This window comes from Pseudopipra pipra, chromosome 7 (genome assembly GCF_036250125.1).
Source record: "Pseudopipra pipra isolate bDixPip1 chromosome 7, bDixPip1.hap1, whole genome shotgun sequence".
In the NCBI taxonomy this organism is placed as follows: domain Eukaryota; kingdom Metazoa; phylum Chordata; class Aves; order Passeriformes; family Pipridae; genus Pseudopipra; species Pseudopipra pipra.
In genome coordinates, this window is record NC_087555.1 from 10,452,807 (window position 1) to 10,475,709 (window position 22,903).

The window sequence follows — 22,903 nt, forward strand, 5'->3', positions numbered from 1 at the left end:
TGTGCAGGAAATGAGCTCATTTGACTGGTGATTCCCAGCCCAGGGAAAGCATCACCTACTGTCAGGAGACTCCCTGCTACCATCCAGGTGCAGGAAGAATCTGGAACTTTACCTGATCTGACAATTAGATAGGTGTGAATTGCTGAGGCCATCTGCAGATAAAAGGTTCTCACAGGGCACCTAAGAATACTTGTTTAAATCCTAACCTCTCCCTTGAATTACCTCACCTCTCACCTTGTCTTTTTAACTCGGGTTCTTTGCATTGTGAGGCTGACAACAAGCTACTATTTATAACAAAACAATTATTCTTTTTTTATAATCACTATAAACTGTATACTGTTGATATGCTACATATTTGCTTTTATCACTTTTCTTTTACCAGCTTTAGACTAAGGCCTGGCAGGTGCTATCAAAACAAAGACTGGTTTGCAGAGGGTTCAGGTGAATTACTGAATACCGAGTCATGTGCCTGTGGCTGGATGCTGACGTGAGGGGCAGGGAGGAACTGGCAGGACTGGCTGCTTATTATGGTAGATGATATCTGGGTCATGAGAGAACATAGGCCTTGGGCTACTTTAGGAGCATAGAAGGAATTCATTAGGTGTGATGTTACACCACACATTACCTTACCTTCACAAGAATTAGTGGAATTTGTTCAACGTATCCTACTGTGGAAACTGGGGAAACGGTAGTCAGAGCAGAAGACTATGTCATAATATGCTGAAGATGACTATAACAGGGACAAGTTTTCAACATCAAAGATCAGCTCACCTTCATCATGGCCTACTCTTCCATGTGGTGCCAACACAACCTGGCTGCAGGACATGTGGTGCCAACACAACCTGGCTGCAGGACATGTGGTGTTGCCCTCCATCTGCTTCAACAGAGCTGTTCACCACCTCCTCTGTGATCCATGGCACTACTGTTTCTGTGGGACTTATACATCTTATTTACAATTATGTTTAGTTTAGTAGAGAAAAGGCTTGCATACCTCTGGTACCTAGCCTAAGAACACACTGGAAGTAACTCATTCTGCTCCTCCAGAAATTTGGCCCTAAACTCTAACTTATATGGTAGGACTCCAGATGAATTCGTGGTGACAAGAGCCGCGCACCCCTTGAAGCAAATGGCTGTTCAAAGGAACAAGGGGTGGCTGAGCACACTAGTAAAGCTAAACACATCTGAGCTTAATAAATTGTGCTGCTTAAAAGCAGATCTATGCTATATGGCTTTAGGTGTGTCCCAGTTAAGCTGGTTCTGTCAAGAAATCAATTGGCATCTATGCTCTGTAAAGCTGATTCAGTTTTTAAGACAATCAGCAGTTTGACTAAAACTGTTACTAATTATTTTAGTGGGGCTTGAGGAAGATTTCCAACATGATGACAGGTGAGGCTGGCAATGATTTAAGTAGTCTCTTGTTCTTAGTGATTTACAAAAGCTTTCCCAAAATTGTAAAGGCTGTATTTCAAGCTTTTCCTGCTTTGCTATTTGTTCACACACACTCAAGTTCAGGCTGTACTGGCCTCTGAGCAACCTCACCTAGTTGAAGATGTCCCTGCTCATTGCAGTGGGTTTGGGCTAAAGACCTTTAAAGGTCCTTTCCAAGATAAACTATTCTATGATCTGCTTTTCCTTAAGCAGGTCAGTTCACGTGGGCTGTGCCCATTTAAAATACTCTTTATTGGGGAGCCCACATTCCTACAGCATCTATTTTGTCCCTTGCTTTTTCTGAAGCCTTGTCTAATCTGTCACTTTTGCACCATTAATACAGGCAATTCCACAAGACTTGTTTCTTAATCATTGATTGCAGTTGTGTGAAATCATTACATAACACAAATATGTGTAAAAGTGGGCTGAAAGCAAACAGCAGGTACCTGTGATACTTTAAGTAACAAGAGTGCCTGGCAGGCAATAGCACAGTTTGTTTTCTACTCAGCAAACTACCAAGCTGAGAAATATTTTTCAGCCTTATTTTGCTGTAGGGCAAAACATGTATCTATTTCTGTATATACATATAACTATATACTCCTTTAATTTATGATAAAGCACTGCATCTGCCTTCTATGCTACTGTTCAACTGTCAGAAAGAATGAAAACCCCAGATCATTTGCAATGTACGTGAAATAACAAGCTGTATGTTTTGCTATATGCTATTCAGTAGGATATATGTTTGCTGAGAATAAGTAAACATCATTAACATCAGAATTTTTATTAACAAGTTCAGAAGAAGAACAAAGGTCATGTTGATTTCAGTAAAACAAAAATCAATCCCTTTCAAATAGAACAACTGCTAGGAATATGAACTCCTAGAAAATTTTGAATAAGTTAAAGATCTTGAAACACTGAGTTCTTCATCCTCTAGGGATTAGTATGAGCCCATTGCTCCTATATTATAGTAATTTAATGCTGCACATTAAAAAACCTTCATCACCAGTGAATGTGGCTTCTTCAACAACCTCACTGGTAATTAGTTTTAATACTGTACATTGTACATCTTCCTCCCCAAAAAAAACCCAGCAACTGGGCCTCAGTTTTCATTGTTTGATTCTATATACAAGACTGAATGTCAAATTAGAGAGCAGTGCACCGAAGGAGAAGACACACGTGAGCATGTCAGCGCTGTGCTCAGAACGGACAGTTCCCATCCACACATGATATACAGTTCACATGTCAGAAGGAGAAGAAGTCCACAAAGCCATACACAGCACGAGCCAGGGCTCTGACCATCTACAGGAAAAGCTGTACATAAAAACCAGTTTCCCCAGCACTGCATAATTGTCAATACAAAGGGTATCAGTTCTACCTGCCACAAACCTCGTCACACAACCGCGTAGGTGTACAGCATTTTCTGAGCCATTCTGGTATTGCCACTGCTCTGGTAAATAAGTGACAAGTTAAAGGCAGTGTCTCTTCTCAAGTCTGTCTGATCAGTTTCTATTCCCTGTAAAAATAATGATTAAAAAAAAGTTATCCATATACAAAGATAGTATACTTGAAATATGAGCAGCAATTACAGTGGAATCAAATTACATATTTGTGGTTACTAAAGGCTTTCAGCTGTATGGAAACAAAAGAAGTATTCCTTGTGCCCTCCCTCTTTAACAAGTTTCCACATCATGTTGTTTATCACCAAAGACTTATAAAATTACACACTCAAAACATTAGCTGTAAGTTAGATATCCAGCTCACAAACCAGGGAAGTACTATCTTAATTTCTCTTTGTATGCAAAGTATTTGTTTCTCCAACCCGAATGTGAATACTGCCTGTACCTTTCACCTGGTCACAAGACTGCTGCTTTGAACTCCCAGGGCTGACTAACAGCCACAGGTCTTACTTTACCAACTCTGCCCGTTTTCTAAATACACTTGCAATGTTTCTACCTACCCATGCCACAGCTAGGCAAAAACTTTCTCTCAGACTAGACTTGTAAATGTATGACATGTCACTTAGGATCTAATACGGATCAATTAGAGCTAAACCATGGCTCAGATGCACTTAGGCATTGTTAATACTGGTTCATCTTGCTCCACCGTGCTGTTCTATAGCATGACTGATTATATAGAACTTCCTGGTCAGCTACTTCAGGTAAAGTTGTTTAGCAACCCTTTCTGCTGCTACTTTAGCTTATGAGAAAATCCTTCAAAATTCATTAACCTTTGAAGTTAAAACATGCTTAAATATATTACAGGGTGACAATCAGATTTGGGCTTCCAGTGGCAAGGAATCACGATAAAAATTGAAGGAAACCCAACTACACAGACTTCCTGTATCTATTTTAACTATTCTTGACATTTACCTGACTTTATTCTCTGTACACAGCTTACAAAGTTACAGTACCTCTAAGGTGAGAGGAGGAAGTTCAAGTGCTCTTTGGTAGTAGTGGATTGCCAGGTGCAGCAATCCCAGCTGGTGAAGGCCACGGCCAAGGTTGTAGAAAGACTCTTGACACGGACCACGCAGGTCCAAGTAGCGGTGAAGGAAGGAGAATCCCTGTACACATATTATGCACATTTGTGAATGTTCCTTTTAAGAAGATGGCAATAAAATATGGTGGGGAACAGGTGTTTAAATGTATCCATTTAAACTTCTGGTCTTTGCTTCCCCAGAAAACCACATGCAAGTTGAAGGCAAAAGATGAGTCACATTTGATGGATGATACCACAAAACCTGTGCTCTGTCAGTCTCACTGGCACTGATAACAATGAGTAGATCTTTTTTAATAAATTAAACACACAGTTATTTAGCATAGTGACTTATGGAACTAGCTTGCTAAATATCTAAGTATATGTGTATGTGTTTATATAATATATACACAAGACTGGTTCATGACTGGAAGAGCTGATCACCTTAGAAAACATGCAGGCAAAGGACAGGCTACAGCAAGACCTTATTTTTCTTTAAAAAAAAAAAACTTTGAAAGATAATCCTTCCCCCTTTTTTTTTTTTAATGGAGATAAAAAAACTCCAAACCTTCCTTCACTCTATGCCTTGGACAGCATCCAGAAATGGTTTAATTCTACAACTTTTCAGAATTTCCCAAAATTCTAAAGTCCACGAAAAGTATTATCAAAGTATGATTTCAGCAATGCAAGCATATTCTTTTCCTGATCTTGTCCTCTATGCAAATGTTTACTCCAATACCAGTTACCAGGGAAATTAGCAGTATCTATAAAGCGACCAAAAATAAACATCACTGAATAAGGGCATGAAAAATCAATATATCCTAAGCAATAGGTGAGAGTTCATGTCCTCTCTCAAAGCCAGCAGATGTTTTACTGCCAACTCTCCAGCAGAATTTGAAAGGAAACTCATACCCAGCAATTTCAGTGCTATGCTTTAGCATATTTAAAGTCAAAGCACTCTGCAAGTGTGCTTATTTCTTTTTTATTTCTTTCTTATTTTGCTTTTAGTTTAAAATTAAAATATATCCTCATATATTTAAGGTATATGAGTAGCAGAATCTCAGGAGTACATAATTTTGTTGCCAACCATACTCTGAACACCCGCTCCTCCTACACTGTGGTTCAGAGGAGCAGGACCCAACAGTTTCTCCGTGCCTATTCCGGTCTAGGATGTCACTGCCTACATTCGTTTGTGTATAACAACAATCCTGACTCAGGGTTGCTAAGATGCCATAAAGATGAGTGGTATTAGACCAGAGCCACCTCTCAAACACAATAGAGAGGCAAACAGCATTATTTTACATTAAAATGCAGTGCTTCCTTTGACACTGAAGGAGCCCTGGGGGAAATTTTGAAGGGACAAGTAGATGAGGTGAATTCAGAACCTCACAACCTTTTCATCCTCTCCCATGCATTTTGTTTTGTTACCACTTTGGACTGTGCTGATTCTGTTGTAAATAGAAGACCTTCTTTCTAGGACTGTGTTGGTAATCAGAGAAGTTACCTCCTTCAACATACGGAATTAGTTCAGACACAAGCAGCTAATGATCATAATTTAGGTCACCAGTGGGTCACTGTGGTTGAATTATTAATTAACTACAATAGCAACAAGAAATGATGTAAAAATACCGAGTATAGTAAGCAAGAAATGAGGAGAGAGCAGGGAACTGTATTGTCTGGGGGTAACATAAATAGGACGTTGTTCGAGTATATTATAAAATGAGAACAGAGCAGCCCATCTAAGAAAGGCAGGCTGATTACAGGAAAAAAGTGAATAAAAATATAAAAATTAGGCCAAAGTTTGTAAGTTTGAAATGTCTTAAGTTGGCCACTGTCATAACTGGTTTAGTATTAAGAGTGACTGAGGACCTGTAGGTTTTGTCAAAATTAAACAGTTTTCAGGAATTTCAGAAGTCACAAGAGCTCGGGATCCTCATCATATATTGTGCTGACTCTGAGCTCAGCAGCCACAGGAATTAAAAGGCATTTCAAGTTAATGAAAATAGTTGGTGGAAAGTAGAGGAAATTACTTCCAAGATTCTGTTTGGGAATACTCAGTCTGTGGTTTGTAACTGGTTCTGGCAGATGAAAGAAAAATGTGTATAAGGAAGCTGAAAAATTGAGGGTAGCCTAAACTGAAGCTCATGTGATCTTTACAAAGAGAGCTGTAAGAGGCACCTAAAAGGGGAAAGGAAAACGAAGATAGGGAAAAAAAACATTTTCTAAGTCTGTAAAATTTCCTTCAACAATGCAGTTTATGAGACGTGCCTACAAAGAGCATGTGGCATAGATTCAATTCTACAGAACTTCTTCAGAGCAAGGCAGGGCAAGAAAAATTTCAAAGAAAATCTATATTTCAGCCATCAAGAAATTAGCAGTATTTTCACAAACAGCTGGCAGCTCCTAACATAGATGTGAGTCTCCTATAAGGAGAGGAGATTCAGATGGGTGCAACTATAGTTCAAAAGCATATTCATCTGCGTTCATGTTTTGCCACTTCTCTCTTTTGAAATGCCACATTAATCATGAAAAGTTATTTAAAAAGAGTATGTTGCAGCCATACTTGTCTGCAAGATACAAAGCAGGACACACTAAGTGTAAAACTAATCACACTAACTCACCTGTACTATAAGAGCATGTCTCTTCAGGACGTATTTCTGAGAGGCCATGTGGATGAAGGTCAAGCCAATACAAAGACTGTACAGAGGTTCATCTGGGTTTGAACGAAAGGCTTGCACATACTGTCCTAAAAGCAAATAACTGAATCAAGATGTTTGCTGTGAAGAATATTCCTTAAGAATTTAAGGGCAAAAAAGAAAATCTTTGAATTAGAAGTGTGAACTAAGGAAAGAAATGGTTTAATATACCTACATCAAAATACACAGGAAAAAACATGAAAGAAAATTGTATATTTTCAGCACTCCTTGGATTCTGAAGAAAAACGCAGATTGTGATGTAGAAACAGAAGCAGAAATCAATCAGACACAGAAGACAAACATGGTCCTTGCTGGAATTTATATTCTGGAGGCCACACATCTTAAATGTGACATTTAGGGGGCTTGACTGAAAGCAGTAGGTTTACTTCAAAGGCCTGCTTAAAATGTGCAACCAGCTGTATTTGCTGTTTAAATCGGGCTGGTTCCATCCTTCTTATAATTATCATTAGCCTTCAATTATCTTTGCAAGTTAGTTATATTTGCAATGTGTGCTAAACTTGAAACGTGCCAGACTAATTTCTATTAGCAAAACTCTTTAGCAATGCGCTGATTTGGGCACAAAATAATTAAAGCACCAGACTAACACTGTAAACCTGTAATTTTCCGATGAAAAGAAATAATTTGATAAATCTTTCTCCTGTTATAAACCTTTGCTTGTTATTTTTGTTGACATCAGAACATGAAAGATATTACCAAGAGCATGCTTGAAACTGCCAGACACAAAGGCATTATGCCCGTTGAGGACACACAGCGCGTGGTTATCGGGATTTTTCAGCATCAAGCGGAGACAAAAGCGATGGTGACGGACATCCTGAGACTGCATAGTAACTTGATTGAAGATGTTCCACAGCTGAGGTTTATTGACATTTTCCATTACCATGATTCTACAGAACGAAAAGTATTCAAGAAATCAGTAAATGCTATATAGTAAATGCTGTCTCTGGAGTAAAACCTCAACAGTTTAGGGAAGATAACAAAGAGACTCTCAAAGAGCAGGTCGGTGACCAAGGCAAAGATGAAAGACAGAACCAATGGTTCTGCCCAAATCAACCAAACTACTGCATTGTGCACTCTTTGGAATCAGAGACTATTGGAAAGCTCCTTTAGTTTCTATAACCTTATCTGTTTTAGCAAAGGCTGAAGAGCATCAGCCTGCCTCCCTCAGCAGTACTGTCAGCAGTATGACTACAGCCTCAGCAGAGGCAACCACAAAAGAGACTGCTCTACCTTCTCAGTAGCTCACCTGATATAGTTGTAAGCTTTTCTGAAGTTCTTGTCCAGAATTGCAGCAGAGAGCCCAAAGTATTCCAGCTCCTTGCGCTTTTGTCTATCATCATAAAATGAGTAATATTCCAATGAGGAATCCACCAGTAGCTCTGCCTCCTTGTACCGGGAGAGGTCACACAGGGAATATATAGCCTTCAGGAGGAGGTTCCACCAGTCATCTTTTGTCAGAACACTTGTGAGAACAGCAAAAATTGCTAAAAATATTGGAGCCAGAAAGTTGAGAAAAATTAGAACAAGAAAGATAAACTCTTACATCAAACTGATCTTTTCAAAGACATTGTAGCATTAACAGCCTATATAAAGTATTCACTTTTTCTCAGTTTAAGTGCAGTTTGTAAAACACCAGCAAAAAAAGCCAAAATGTGAGAACAAATAGCAAACAATACACACAGTTCAAACTGTAAACATACTACATGAATTCAATAAAGTTACTCTTCCTAATTTACCAAACAGTGCTTAAGAATGTGCCAGCCAAAAAAAATCACAGCACTTTTAAAATGTATTTATAGTACGTTCTACATTTGTGTATATTATATTTGCATTGAGGAGAATGCTGGCCCATATGATCTCTAGAGGCCCTTCTCAATCTGAATTATTCTGTAATCTTACTATTTTTGTCTGAACGGGGATTGTTCCCTTAAGATATATTATCTTCATTTTTGCTGCCTTCTTTGCCCTAGAAACAAAGCAATGTTAACATTGGCTGCTGGGATTTAGCATGCAAAATAGTAACATTTGTATCAGTTTTCAGAACTGTGCTGTTCACCTTGTCACTTTGCTTTTAATAAACAATCTGTGAGTTGTTACCTTTTGCATCGCAATTTGCTGTCTCTTGGTCATCATTGTCAGAAATTTTATCCCTCGACACCTTAATAAGATAGAGGTGTCTCTCTCCAGATTTGGAACTAGATATCAAACACACCTGAGCTCTGCTCATTGCTACCTAGAAACAAATTTAAGGGCAGCATTTCAGATGACATTATAACATCCTGTGACAAAGGCAGCTTTATGGCCAATCCATCTTGCTCATGCCAAAACAGTCTGCGACTTAGAAACACCACAGTACAGCAAGAACATGAGAGAGAACATTCCTAAGAGGAATATTATCTCTGCACTGTCTCCTGCTCCAGTGCCAACTGGGCTATGCAAAAGAAAGATACAAACTCTTTAAATTATTTAAAAAGATTTCTCCTGGGATTGGAGCATCCCTGTATATACTGAAATCAAAACTATTTGCACAGAGGTCTAACAAGAACACTGCCTTTCTGTCAGCTGTTCAACCATACAGTGTCATACAACAGTAATGGCACTGACCAGATGGACAGAGGTCTAAATATTTCCCTCCTTCACTCCCTATTTAAAAATAAACAAAACAACAATTAACACAAACCACCACTGTATTTACTGGCTAAACAAATTCTTATTTTGTCATTTGTCACAAGAAAAAGAAAAAAGGGAAATTAGGAAGAACATTGTTTAAATAGAAGTGGTATAAACACTTCAAGAAAGCTCTATGCTGCCTGCCAAAAAGGTAAGAAACAGCATTAGCATTCAGTGTGTTGTATGTACACTGAGAACAGGGAGTTGAAATCACTGTATCAATAATTATACACACAAACAATCCTCTGTTCTGAGGATATTGCAGGATCCCTACAAGATTATTATATAACAAAATTATGAAACCCTTTGTGTATAAAAAACTACTAACTTTCCTCCTGAGTTCATTTGTTGCTTGTCTTGACCCAACTAACAGCTGCCTAATTTCTTACAGTGTAGCTGGAAAGACTGGCTTACCTTCAACAGCATCGACAGCATTGTGAGTAACGTGTCTATGTAACCATACATTTTGCCTTGGGAATACAGCAGTGTTGAACGATGGAGGAGTAGTTTTAATTCCTAGACAATATTAAACATTATTATTCAACCTCTTGCACAGAGAGTGAGTTTATAAAACAAGCAATTTTGACTGAATACAGTATTAACAGTATTGTGAAAGCTTCCAGAAAGCTGTAAGAATCTGCTGCAGCAGGTAAGCTCTCCCTGAACTCCCTTGCAGTAGTTACTCTGAAATTCTCCCCTTTCAGAGAAATTTGGCATGACTCTTGCCTATGGTGGAGCTGCTGGTGAGGGCATACAGAACCTCTGCTTACAATCAACAGAGGCCAAACCATGCAGCTCATACTGCTGATCAACTTGATGCAAAGTGACTGGTGTCACAACAGGGTCTTGGTGGCCAAGAGCTTGTGCATCACACAAAAGTAATCAAGTGGGACAGGACAAATATTGATAAAATGGTCAGGGAGAAAGAGCCATGAGGATGAGTCCCTGACACTGTAACAAATCCCTCACTGTGCTCTGAAGGCTCTGAAGGCTCACCATGGTGAGATAAGTCTCAGTCCCTGGTCCTATGCAGTTGACATCTCTGACCACTACCACAGTTTGGCAGAGTAATACATCCTCAGCTGAAAGCACAGAACACTTTACCCACCTGCTGAGCAGCATTAGCATCCTGAGCCAGTGTATCTGGATCATACATTGGTTCCAGAGCCTCCAGAGCTTTCTCAGGTCGGCCCAGCTGCTGCTGAAGTGTTGAAAGTGAGATTCTTGCATCCAGATGCAATGGAGCAAGATCAACAACTTTGGCATAACTCTCTGCAGCACGCTCCATGTGTCCCAAAGCCTTCAAGCACTCTAGAAATACCATAAACAACACAAAACACTTAAGTGGCAGAAAAAAAAGACTTCAAAGTTTGCAAAATAGTTAACATACTTTTCAAATACCTTTTTAGTAAAACCATCCAAAACATGTATTATTAAGTGAAAATATTCTGAAATATGTACTGATGCATGCACAGTTCTACTTAAAACATCATCAGATGACACAGGATGGAATGGAAAAGAGGTGCTGCTTCACTTACATGGAGTATTTTTAGCTGAGGTAAATTGAAGAACAAGAAAATGTGAAGAACAAGAAAATGCTTCCTGACAGAATTGTCATAATAAACTTCATCTATAGTTCTGCAAATACCAATTATCATTCAACCAGTGAATCTAAAATTCCTGTGATCTTAGATAAAGGTCCCTGGAAATGCTCAGCATTGTATTATCATCTCTCAGTACCAGGTGCTCAGCAATCCTGCTTTTCCTCACCTGCATGCCGCAGCCAGACAACAGCCAAGTTGTATCGTTCCGAACAGACAAGAGAGCTCAAGAGAGGCAGTGCTGAGTTGTATTCTCCAACATCCAGAAATGCCTCTGCCACATCCAAATACAAGTCACCCATTTCTTCTGGATTTTGTTCCACCAGTGTGGTCAAAAGAGGCTTTAAAAAAAAACCCAAAAAACACAAAACACTAACAGCACAAATAACCAATGAGAACATTTCTTTAAGATATGGTTATTGGAAGCTTACATTTTTATGCTATTATTTTTATTCTACTTCCATTCTGAACTACACTTCCTGTATTTAAATATTTTTTTAAAGTGAAAAATGAAAGATCTGCATTTTGGAATTCCTGAAAAACCCACATTTTTCTATTCTAGACATTTCATATATCCAGTGTGTTAAAGTGTTCATCAGTGAGGAGTCTTCAGATTTAGTACTGCTGTGAAACAAAGAGAGAAAGTGTTCAACAACTTTGCAGTGTGGTCCTGGGCCATTCACAGCAAACAGACTGTGACTTAAATGTGCTTTAGTAATACTTCCACTGGAGGCACAATATCTAAGGACAAAGATAGTATTTCTGCTATTATGAGTCTGTCAGGTTTCTCTCTGGGAGTGGGAGAGAAGCAAAAAGAATCTCTGCAGCTCTCTCAACAACCTCCATCATATGAGAACAGGAACAACTACTTGCTTTGGTAATTTCTTAGAACATTCCCCATCTTCTGAGTTGGTTTCTACTTACACTGAGTGGCTCCAGGATGTTCAAGTGAACCAAGCACACCATCAGCTTGACCGTGATGTCTATGGGAACACCCTCAGGTATGCAGCAGGTGACCTTCTCCACAGCTGTGACAAGACAAAGAATTTCTTTCTGAACCCACAGGCTTTAACAAGCACTTCACAAGCTTCACATCCCCTCCAGGGATGTGAACATTCAGTTCCACTGAAGAAAATACTCTTATAAACTCTTGCAAATGTTTGTGTAGGCCTGGCCTCTCCCCTTCTTTTATATCTTTCCCCAAAGTCAGAACAACTTCTCCCTACTGTCTGTGATACCAATAATTCCATGTGAAGTATCAAGTGCTGTTGATTTCGAGAGTGGGATTCCATGGAATGTGCTTAGAACCTTTGCCTACTTAAGGTGTACTTGCTTAATAAAGCTTTCCTTTAGCAATTTACACACCTGTACCCGCTTCTCCTTGTTTTTTGAAGGAAATACCCTGCATTAAGGTATTTGTTCTTACTAAGTTAAGTCCTGTGTCCCAGGGATCAGGCTGAACACATGGTTAAACACTGCTAACTAAAGAACTTCACATAACATGTAGAGGGAACACAATCTGACGAGAATGCAAACACGAGGCAAGGTAGTTATCCATGATAATGCTGGCAAATTAAAGGTCACACACTAAAACTCCATGATCTTATGTCCTTCATATGCAGTCATGACACCTTCTCAACTAGCTTGTTTAAGTTCTCTTTCACCACAATGCTTACACCAAAGAGTGATTGCTATAATCTGAGAAAACTGTGATTTCCAACATAAGGTTTCCCTGTTACCTCCTACATCCACATCCCATTACTGCAAATCACAACAAGCAGATTAGTTCATCATTCTCTGAACATCATAATACCCAGTACAAGAATAACTATTCACCTACTGGTAAATTCTTACAAAATGAAAATTTTTCTTCTCTAAGCAAGCAAACCCTGGAATGCTTTTGGCTTTGGTGGCTGACTAGGTTAGAAGGCAGTTCTGAATAAAGAAAACAGTGCAAAAGAAACCTTTTCTGGGTGAAGCCCTATCTATTTCTGTGCTGTTAGAAATCTCCCAGTAGACTGCAAGCTGGTTCCTGAGCATATGATCAGTTCACAGACTTGTACAAAATTAAAAAAATTAATTACTTACCTGGAGCACTGGATTCAGCATCTGGATGACTTTGGTCATCAGTCACTGCCTCTTGGCCTTCCTGAGTCTCTACCATGGCACCTGGATCTTTTTTAAAAGATTAGCAGATTAACCAGTAGCATCAGCTAAGCCAAAAGTTACTTGCTTGTGAATCCATAATCAATTGATAGCTTACTCTGAAAAGTGGACTGGGGTTTTTGATTTAGTTTGTTGTGGTTTTTTGTTTGTTTGTTTTGGGTTTGGTTTTTTTCTTGGTTTGTTTTTGTGGGTTTTTTTAAGGACTGCAGAACAGGAAGCAATCAAAAAAGTTAAAGAAGTTCCAAAGCAACAGGAGGTGGAGAACCAAGCTCTTGGGTAGCTTAGATGCTTTGTCTTAAGCAATTGTTACACACACCAGGTAACTTGGAAACACTGTGATCTAATTCCAAGACTCATAATAGTTTTGTTTCTTATGAATTATCTGTTAAAAGTCTCCATCAGGACAGTTGTTCATAAATCAAGTGTACTTTTACCTGGTCCATCAAAGCAAAAAGCCATATGAAGGATTCTGAACCTCCATTGGGTTTGAACCTGACTGCTAAAACAACCAAAGAGTTTAATCACAGAAAATGACTGCATGTTTACTTATGGAGTTGGCATGCTGTGTTCATTCTACAGCCCAAACATTTTCACAATAAAGCAATGACTTGCATAAAGCAGGTTTCTCAAAGACAACCTACTTTATTGAATTACAAGCTCATATCCCTAGTTTTCCATACACTGAAACATTTAAATGTTTAATAACAGAAGCAGAGTTTATAGAGAATATTAATCTCAGGACAAAGGTTGATATTCTTGAGTATACATGCCACTAAGCTTATCTTTTTTCTTTTTATAGAAGCCATTTAGATGGCAGTAATAACTGGTCTGATGTAAACACTCAGAGAAACGTTTAGAACTTCAAGAGGCTTCCAGTTGCCTGGAGAGCAGTCCTTGTCTTTAATGAGTTGCAGGGCTAACTAGACACCAGAGTAACTTCTTACAGAAAGCTGAGGTCATGCCATGTAATTCATTAAGAGCACTGACAAATTTCAAAAGAGAAAAGCCTATCAACATGCATCAAAATATACCCATGAGTTGAAAAGGTATGGAAAGATGTCATATTAGGACAGCAGGGTCATACCAACCACTTGTTAGCTACTTACCCTTCTTCTCCTCAGCTGGACCTTTTTCTAGCACCTTTTTTTCAAGTACAATCCCTGCAAAATCTGTAATAACCTAAAACAGATAAATAACTTGGATCATTTTAAAGATTTAAAGGACAAATGCAGTAACCAGCCTACATGGCAGCTGTTTTAGACATCACAAAAGTTATCAGAAGAAAAGCTGCATTCATTTCACATGGGGTTAGCTGACTAGAATTGAGTTTGATCCCGTTATGTCTTTGTTCACTGTTTTTGAACTACACAGATGATCCAACCAGCAGCTCTTTAGCAAATACAACAGTTACAGTTCATCACAACTAGAAAAGTGTTTAACCTTTACAGACTTTTTTAATGCCTTTTGGAAGATTGAAAAAGAAAGCTAAGCTCCAGGTAAACAGCTAAGCTCTCCACAGATCTTTCCAAAGTGCTCCAAGGATTCCTCAGCTTAATACATTGCAAGGAAACCATGTGGTTTTGTCTCAGTTAAAATAAATAATTACATAAAATTTACAGCTGCATACAGGTATTTTACAACAGCCCTGGTCATGCACATAAATAAAACTAGTATAATTCAACAGAACAACTAATTAGAAAAAATAGAAACCAAAGACAGACAATTCAAGACATTCACTTGACAATGGGGTAAGTGCAGAAGTGTAAAAGACTGCTGGTCTAAGTCTCAGTGCAGTTTGGTATTTTGTTCATGAATTGAAAAATAAGTATTTAAGTCATTACTGTCAGCACAAGAGTGACAGTTTATACAACCTTCAGAGGAACATACCAGATGACTGTATTGAGATAGTTATTTTTAAAGGCTCAGTTTACCAGCTCAAATACAGGTCCAGCTATACTTGAACAAGAAGCACCATCACAGCAACAGAATCAAGAAAAACCTTCAAGAAGAAACAGGGAACAGTTCTGCAACTACAGTTCTGCTGTATTAATAACTCTGGTAGCTAAATAGTGTGTACATGAAATTGATTGATTTTTAAAAAGGAAGAAGTACAAAGAAGGGTCAGAGGAGTTGTTTGCAGGCTTATAGTGCTTTTCACTGACAAAGAGTAATATACACAAAATCTCAAGGAGGAAAAAAACACGAGGTAATTTAATATAAGAATTATAAGAACAAATAAGGATGTTCACTAGAAAAAAGTCCCAAATAATAGAGTCTCCTCATTCTATCTTGGAATGTCAGATACTACAGTCTTTCCTCCCAAAGCCAGACCAAATCAAGTTGGAAATATGCCTCAAATGTGAGGATTAAAAACCACAAGAACAAATTTGGAATAGATAAGCAATCTTCTCCAATTTCTGATGCCTTAGAGTCAGGATTTATTGTCTTTCTGGAATGTATGTTTGGTGTTTAATGCATAAATTATTAGTTGTAACACAAGTATGCCAGATAAAGCACAACAGTCTGCCTTTGAATCATCAGACCACCCTTTTAATCTTCCACTTAAGAGAATGACCTTCACTGGTATTACACACAAAACTAGCTTGAAGATCTTCTCTGGCTACTAAGATTGTGGCCACTACAGAGAAGCAGAGGAAGGATCCCACAATTTTAAACCTCGAGCAAGATACAAATCTATCAGCCTCTGACTTATTAAATCAAGCCATTAGCTTAAGTGCTAATTACTACAGAACTAATAGCAAGCAATCTGTATCCAATCAGCCCTATCATTATAGAAGCATGACCATATTTAAGCTTCTACAGGAACATAAACTGACTGTTCTGACTGGCAAGAGGTGCTGAACATGACACACGAATGCATTTAACTCTCCGTACCGCCAAAGCTTTGTCGTACTGCTTGGAAGAAATGTACAGTTCAGCTGCAATGTTGACATCTTCCATGGAGACAAGGCTGTGGTGTTTAGCAAAGGCCTCTTCTACTATCTCAATAGCAGAGGTCACATCATTGGCTTCATAATAACTCCTATAAAACACAGAGATGAGATACTAAGTATTTGAGATAACTGACAATATGCACTTTGAACAGCAGCAAAAGGATTTTCATACCTCTTTAATTTTTGCCTATTAGGCAATATTTTCATTAGCAAGAATAATAAATAAAACAGTGAGAAAGCGGCTGTTTTTCCTTTCCTTACAAGTGTTGACAATTTTTACATATTTCAAATAATTACCATTTTTTTCTCATGTATATATTATGACATTACAGGACTTTTCATCACAATCTCTCCCACCTCGAGCCAGGCATCAATAATGTACCACATTAACCTGGTTTCAGAAAAAACCTTCAATAATATTTTTATAACACACATCCTTGCATTTTTGGTGCATTTCACAACCATGAAGATTAAAAGACCTAAACTGTTTTGAAATAGGCCAATAATAGCTTTCTACACATTATGCATGAGGAAGCTGAGATACAAAGCAGAATATAACTTAGTAAAAATTACTGTAAGAGAGCTACACACTTTAACCACAAGCTTTCTCTGCCTTAGGCAAGCTTCTATGACTTGCTCAGCTCTCATTATTCGAAAAAGGGAGTAGACATATTTCTACTTGCTCCAGAAACAAATCACAAACGACATATAAACCATATTCTGTTGCAGATGGTTTGTATTTCAGACTGAACACTTTGCTTCATTCAAATTTGCTGGCAATAAGTTTCCAGGTCTCTAGTGTTTTTATACGAATTCAAATGTACTGCATTTGTATGTAATTGTATGCTATTGGCATTTATCTGGTAATCAGTATTTATATTTTATTCTCTTCCTCTAAGAGAATGCAACACTTCTAAGCTTGAATCAGCTGTGGAGCTTATTAATAACAGCTTCTGAGAAACTCTGGACAACCAGATCACAGTATTTCTTAATCCAACTCACTTTGCCATGTCTCTAGCCAACTGCATGAATCGCTCCCCATCAGAGGGAGACAGGAGGTTCAAAATGCGCCGGTAGCCGTCCATGGCCATCTTGTGCTCCCCCAGCTGCTCGTACAGGCTGGATCTCTCCCACAGGTAACGCACATTGGTGGGGTCATATTTCAGAGCTACAGGAAGAAGCAGCAGCATAACAGTAGCCTAGTTTAGGAAAAGGCAACAGTGGATTTCACATTCATTTCCCTGATGAATGTCAACGGACACGCACAGGGTTTTTGTTAAAAAAGAGATCCTATATTACAGATTCACTAATCTTTTACCAAAGTCGGACAGAGGCACCAGAATCTTAGCACACTGAAGCAAACTAAACTAGAAAGCAGAAGAAAACAAAATGACTGCCACTAGCATCTAGCAATAATTTTAAAACTATTAAAATTGTTGCCACAATACCTTTTGTGTAGCAAAAAACAGCCTGTTTAATATTGTCCTGTTCCAGCGACATTTCTGCCAGTCTAACCCACTCCTCGGTATCACTAGGATTTAAGTGAGCTGCAATCAGTTCAAACTGTAGTGACTTCTCCATATCACCTTGGTCTTCATAGATCATGGCAAGAGTGGAAAATGGCTCATGAGCAAGAGGAGCTGTGAAAAGACAAAGAATAACTAAGATCTGTTGTTTTAAAACCATCTTGGAAAAAAAATAACTTGTCTTTCTGCAAACAACAGATATCAGAATTACATGAAACATCCACACTGGTCTGTTTAAATTCATGAAACACTTGCAGACAAGTGTCTGATTCTTTCCTGTAAATTATTAAATAGTCTGACTGACTCTAAGAACAACCATTTACAGAATTATTCTACACTAAGTCATGCTGATGTTTATCCCTTGCATCTACAAAGACAATAAAAGCAAAGTGTAAAGCTAATCAAAGGCCCAGGCCTCTGCAGAACTGGGGTGCTGGTTTCTTTTCATAAGCAAAACAACAAAGCAAATGCACCACATATTCTTAATTCCATACTACTTATACACTGACTTTCCTTATAGTGATTATTTTCATCTTCAGAGAAGCCCCACTGAATTCCCTCATGCACACGGAGATTTCAGCCCACCCTTAAAGCCCAGCAGTTTTCCCAGTGTGACACACCTTGCCGAATGATTTCCATGCACATCAGAATGGCCTCCTCGCGCTCTCCTCGAGCAAACCTGATGTTGGCCTCTCCCATCAGACCCCTCAAGGCACGAGGAAGTTTGCTGCGAGGTCTTTTCTCCTAAATGGAAAAGGGAAGTTTAAGCTGTGCTCAAATTCAGGAGACATCAGCCACACTTGTGCTTAAAAAAACCTAATAACAGGTTATTTAAGTACTAGTGATATTAAGTGACTGACCAAAAGATTTTCAAATTTTCATAGCTGACAGAGTAACTTTGATACCTAATATAAACACTGGAATCCTGACACTGGAAACACTGGTTTCATGTTTTTTGAAAGTTTTCAAACAGTAACCTACAGTAATTTTTTTTAAAAACAAAGACAGCAGAACAAAAACCAGCATAAGCAGAGGTATCCTATGTGAGACTACTTCCAGACAAATTTCTTAGCAAGTAGCTAAAATCACACAAAACTGCCATTTATGCAGCATGGTCAGGAGATACAGGGAAGTTACATGAAAGTTTAAATACTTGCTTTCATCATTTTCTTGGTCTCTCGATTAAGTACCATCTCCAAAACAAAAACATCTCCAGCCGTTGGCTGCTCAGTAGTTTGTTCCTCTTCTTCTTCTTCTTCTTCTTCCTCCTCTTCCTCCTCCTCTTCATTTTCCCCAATCATGGATGCGAAGACCCGATGAACAGATTTACTGACACCATCCGATGTTTCTCCTGGTTGAGAAAGAAGCAAAAAAGGTTTATGATATAATCAAGAGTACAAGCTGCTTATCAGGACAAGTGCAGAGAAAACAACAGCCCACTTGAAGCAGCTATTCTGTAAGAATGCTGCCTGCAGAAATGCAGGGAAACTATTAAGAGCCTCTGTGGTTTTAAAACTCTGCATTATTCATTATCAATGCTCAATATACCCCAGTCTCTAACATTTTTTGGATTTTTGAAATGAAAGCACAGAGAAACACAAAGAATGAAGCAACAGTTTATTCAACATTTTTCTCAATCCATCCAAGAGAAGCATATTAATTTTCAAGCACCAAGCTGGCTGGTTGGAATAAAGCTTTTCAGCTGAAGAGGCTATAAATGAACAGATAATTCCACTACACAAAAATGCAGCAACCAATTTTTAGAAGTGATTTAAAACAAGATCTTGTGACTATTCCATCCATGACAATAAGTACCTTTTAACATGTGTTAATGCAAAATCCAGATTATTCACATTTCTCTAGAAAAATAACAGAATTCTTAAAATAAGTAAGAAAATTACTCAATATAACCCAAATAAATATGCTTAAAGCATACAATTTTTAAAATTTTCACATTTTTTATTTACAATTTCTCATTACTAAGTTAGCCCAGGGTTATAACTGACCACAGATCTACATGCAAAACATCCAAATAGGTAGGGTTCAAACGTTTCAACTGGGGGACTGGGCACCTAAAGATTTGATGAAAGAATAATCACAGTATCAAGTTGAGACTGAAAAACAAATCTATCATGTATTGCCTATACAGAGGAGGGAACTGGGGACTACATTTGAGTTTATGGTTGGTTTTTTCTTCTTTTTTTTTTTCTGACTTGGATATCAAGCATCTAAAAATCAAGATTTTTCTTCCTCCTCCCTCCATCTGAAAAAAAGCCTCAATTTCCCTTTTATTTCAGTATCCTTGGCTGCAGGAATCATCTGAAGATTGCAGCAGATTACATCTGAAGATCTGTGTATCAAAAGTGACCTTAATAATGACCTTATCTAACATTTTTTTATCTAACATTTTTTATTCTTCTGAATATCTTAGGTCTGATTCTAATACCAACTCCTTAAATAGTGAAAACTATCATCAATGTTTCCTTGCTCTTGACACTTCTGTGTTCTCTGTAGTAAGAGCAGAAGTAACACTATCACACAAACCTATGAGGATATCTTTTTCTTAGATAAAGATGATGTGCATTAAAAAAAACATGGGAATACAGAGGTGGAATACAGAGCAGAACAGAGCAGCTTGGAAGTGTTTCAGAGACATGAGCAAAAGGAAGGGGTCAATAAGGAACCACAGATATCTGGCTCCGACCACACTTCAGTGTTCATTTTATGTGCTTCTAGGGTGAGGTCTGGCCATACTTTCAAAACTGAGGTACCACTGACACACCTTTTAGGTGGGACAATTTAAGGTCTATTTTCTAAATTTAAGAAAAGAAAAAAATCCAACAAAACAAACTTAAACAGAACGATGAGAATTTGCAGTGAAAATAGCAAGAGGAAGCTAAGAACCAACACAAAGGGGTCCAAATTGCACTCTGCTGTCTCACAGCCTTGGCAATCCCACAAGACTATGCCCCAACCAGAGCACAGCTTCTGAAGAGAAGGTATCTGAAACAGACTGCAGCACTCTGGATCCCAAGCTCAAATCCAGAACCTGAGGCATGGGATCAACAAGCACTGATGCAAACTGCAGTGAGAAGTGCTGCACCTACCACTTCCTGCAAGTCCTTTCACTGTGTAAGAACCCCAGAAAGTTAAGCTTATTCTGCTAAAGACACTCAGAAGATATTTCAGTAAACCACATAAAGAAAGCCAGCAAGGGAATCTGTAGCTAGGAAGAGCCAGCAGAAAATAAGAAGATAAATAATTATTGGCAATCCAAAACATAACTGAGTAAAAGAAAAGAACCCCAAAGAAAGAGAAACAAACTCCTCCTTACAGCTATTTTGTTTCACTTTGGTTGACAATGGAAGAAGGCAACACTCACACAGAATACTCTGGAAAAAGTCAAATCTCAGCAGAAGACTAGTAAAGATATGAACACAAAAAAAAAGTCAACACAAACCAGAAAAGACTTCCTGAGATCAGCTAAAAAGTTCGATTTATTTGTAACTTTGGAGAGAGTAAATAATTGATACCATACATTTAAGAAGCCAGAAGGGGAAAAGTGGAGCCAGGTTTTATAAAAAGTCAGTTACTGAAGAGCAAATGCTTTCAAAGACTTTTTAAATAAGAATTATTATGTTAACATATACCATCAGCTTCATCCTGACTTTGGGATTTCGCAGATGCTTTTTTGGATGAAGATGGAGCCTCCACATCTTCGTCATTTTCCTCAGCAGACGCATTTCCACCATCCTACACACACCAACAATAGTAGTTATCAGCTTTACCATATGACCTATTCTTATTTCCCCTAATATTTACAATTATCATTTAGACCATGGGTTTCCATGTACTGCTAGTGAAACAGATGGAATAAGTGCTGTATTTTTAAGTGAACAAAATCCAGCACTACTCGTTTTCAAGATATTTATATTCTTATCAATGTTAAATGAATCAGTAATCACATTACTTTTGACTGAAGAGATTAGTCCATTGTTTATTTGGCATTAGGTAAGATGACATGGTTGACTATATTTAAAAAAAAAAGTTAGAAGTGAATGACAAATCCTTCCAAAAGACTGCCTTTTTAAACACAAAATGAAATATATTAAAATAGCACCTGGTAAGAATGTTACCCTAGGATAACACCTGTCCTTCCTTAGGATAACACCTGTCCTTCCCTAGCATAACACAGGTGAGTTCTGCTGAATTTGCTCTTGAAATACAGAAATTCAGTTACATTTGGACATAAAGATGGAGAAGTTAAAGTAAATTGCAACAGTCCCATAAATCATACAGATTTTCTCTTAATACCACCGTCTGCTTACTTTTAGACACAAAGCTGTGCCTCCCTGCTTTTACTGCTGCCAAGAAGCTAAACAATAAACACGAGGTGCCAAACTGCATCTCTGCCTTAGACTTCCCACAGAAGATGGTGGGGGAGCCGTAGCAGTGTACACTGGATCATTTTATATCCCAACCTGCTTCTGCTCAGTGCTCCGACCCGCAGCACCGATTAACCGCGGGGCCGGACGGTGCTGCCCAAGCTCTGCCAGGGCCGGCGCTCCGACCCACCCCGGCAGGACCCGCAGGGCTGCGCTACCAGCACCTCAGCAACTAGTGCCTGGTACTTTGTGCACAGTAGTTCACAGCTCCGCAGCCACTATCCCCGCCTGAGCTCGGCAGCAGTTCCCGCCAGCCCCCCATACACACACAGAGCAGCGGTCCGTGCCCTGCCCGGTGCTGCCATGGATGGGGCGGCCCGGGCCCTGGGGCGGCCAGGCGGGGCAGACTAACCTTCTCGCGGCTCTTGCGCTCCTCCCGGCGCTGCTCGAACTCCTCGAAGGAGATCTTCCCCTCTAAGTACTCGATCAGCTCCGGGCTGAAGCCCGACATGGCCCCGTCTCGACCCGCTCCGGGGGAACGCTTTGCAAGGGGCACCGCGTCCCGCCCGCTATGGCGCCCGCTGCAGCCCGCGCCCTCACACTGGAGTTCCGGCCGGCGCCAGTGCCGGGGGAGGCTGAAGGGGCTCCCGATCTCGAGGGGATCCCGATCCCGGGGAGGTCCGGGAGCCGCGGGGGCTCCCGCCCGGGAGGCTCCGGGCGGTGCCGCTGCTGCGGTCGCTGCCTCGGAGGGGCCGGGGGTGAGGGCAAGTCCTCTGTCACCGACCTCAGTGCAGGTGTGAGGTTATTTCCTCAGAAATGGGGAATATTTTACAGGAGAAGGGGTTTTGTAACTCCATCTACAGATACGGTGATGGTGCAGGTGACTTATTGCCTGGGGCAGGGTCAGAAACGGGTGTGCGGGGCTGGGGGTGAGGCACAAGCAGCCACTGGCCAGTGTTCACTTCAGCCACCCGAGAAATGAAA

General features: G+C 39.4%; 1 protein-coding gene across 3 annotated transcripts; it reads right to left on the reverse strand.

Annotated features, from left to right (window-relative positions):
* Window positions 1-2,193: 2,193 nt before the first annotated feature.
* On the reverse strand, window positions 2,194-22,509 carry GTF3C3 (general transcription factor IIIC subunit 3). Of its 3 annotated transcripts, XM_064660527.1 has the most exons (19): window positions 22,332-22,505; window positions 21,185-21,287; window positions 18,692-18,885; window positions 18,155-18,278; window positions 17,457-17,648; window positions 17,011-17,176; window positions 15,950-16,097; window positions 14,161-14,233; window positions 12,977-13,063; window positions 11,813-11,916; window positions 11,058-11,229; window positions 10,396-10,598; window positions 9,702-9,803; window positions 8,715-8,850; window positions 7,864-8,101; window positions 7,314-7,504; window positions 6,525-6,649; window positions 3,839-3,991; window positions 2,194-2,941 (listed from the first exon to the last, which is right to left on the reverse strand). In XM_064660527.1, exons 1-19 carry the CDS (start codon window positions 22,428-22,430, stop codon window positions 2,819-2,821), a joined length of 2,733 nt encoding a protein of 910 aa, XP_064516597.1. In that variant the 5' UTR covers window positions 22,431-22,505; the 3' UTR covers window positions 2,194-2,818. The 3 variants fall into 3 exon arrangements, 1 of the variants encoding a protein (XP_064516597.1); XR_010431859.1 differs by lacking the exon at window positions 2,194-2,941 and having other exon boundaries at window positions 3,856-3,991; window positions 6,525-6,644; window positions 22,332-22,509; XR_010431860.1 differs by lacking the exons at window positions 2,194-2,941; window positions 3,839-3,991; window positions 6,525-6,649; window positions 8,715-8,850 and having other exon boundaries at window positions 7,320-7,504; window positions 22,332-22,509.
* Window positions 22,510-22,903: the final 394 nt, after the last annotated feature.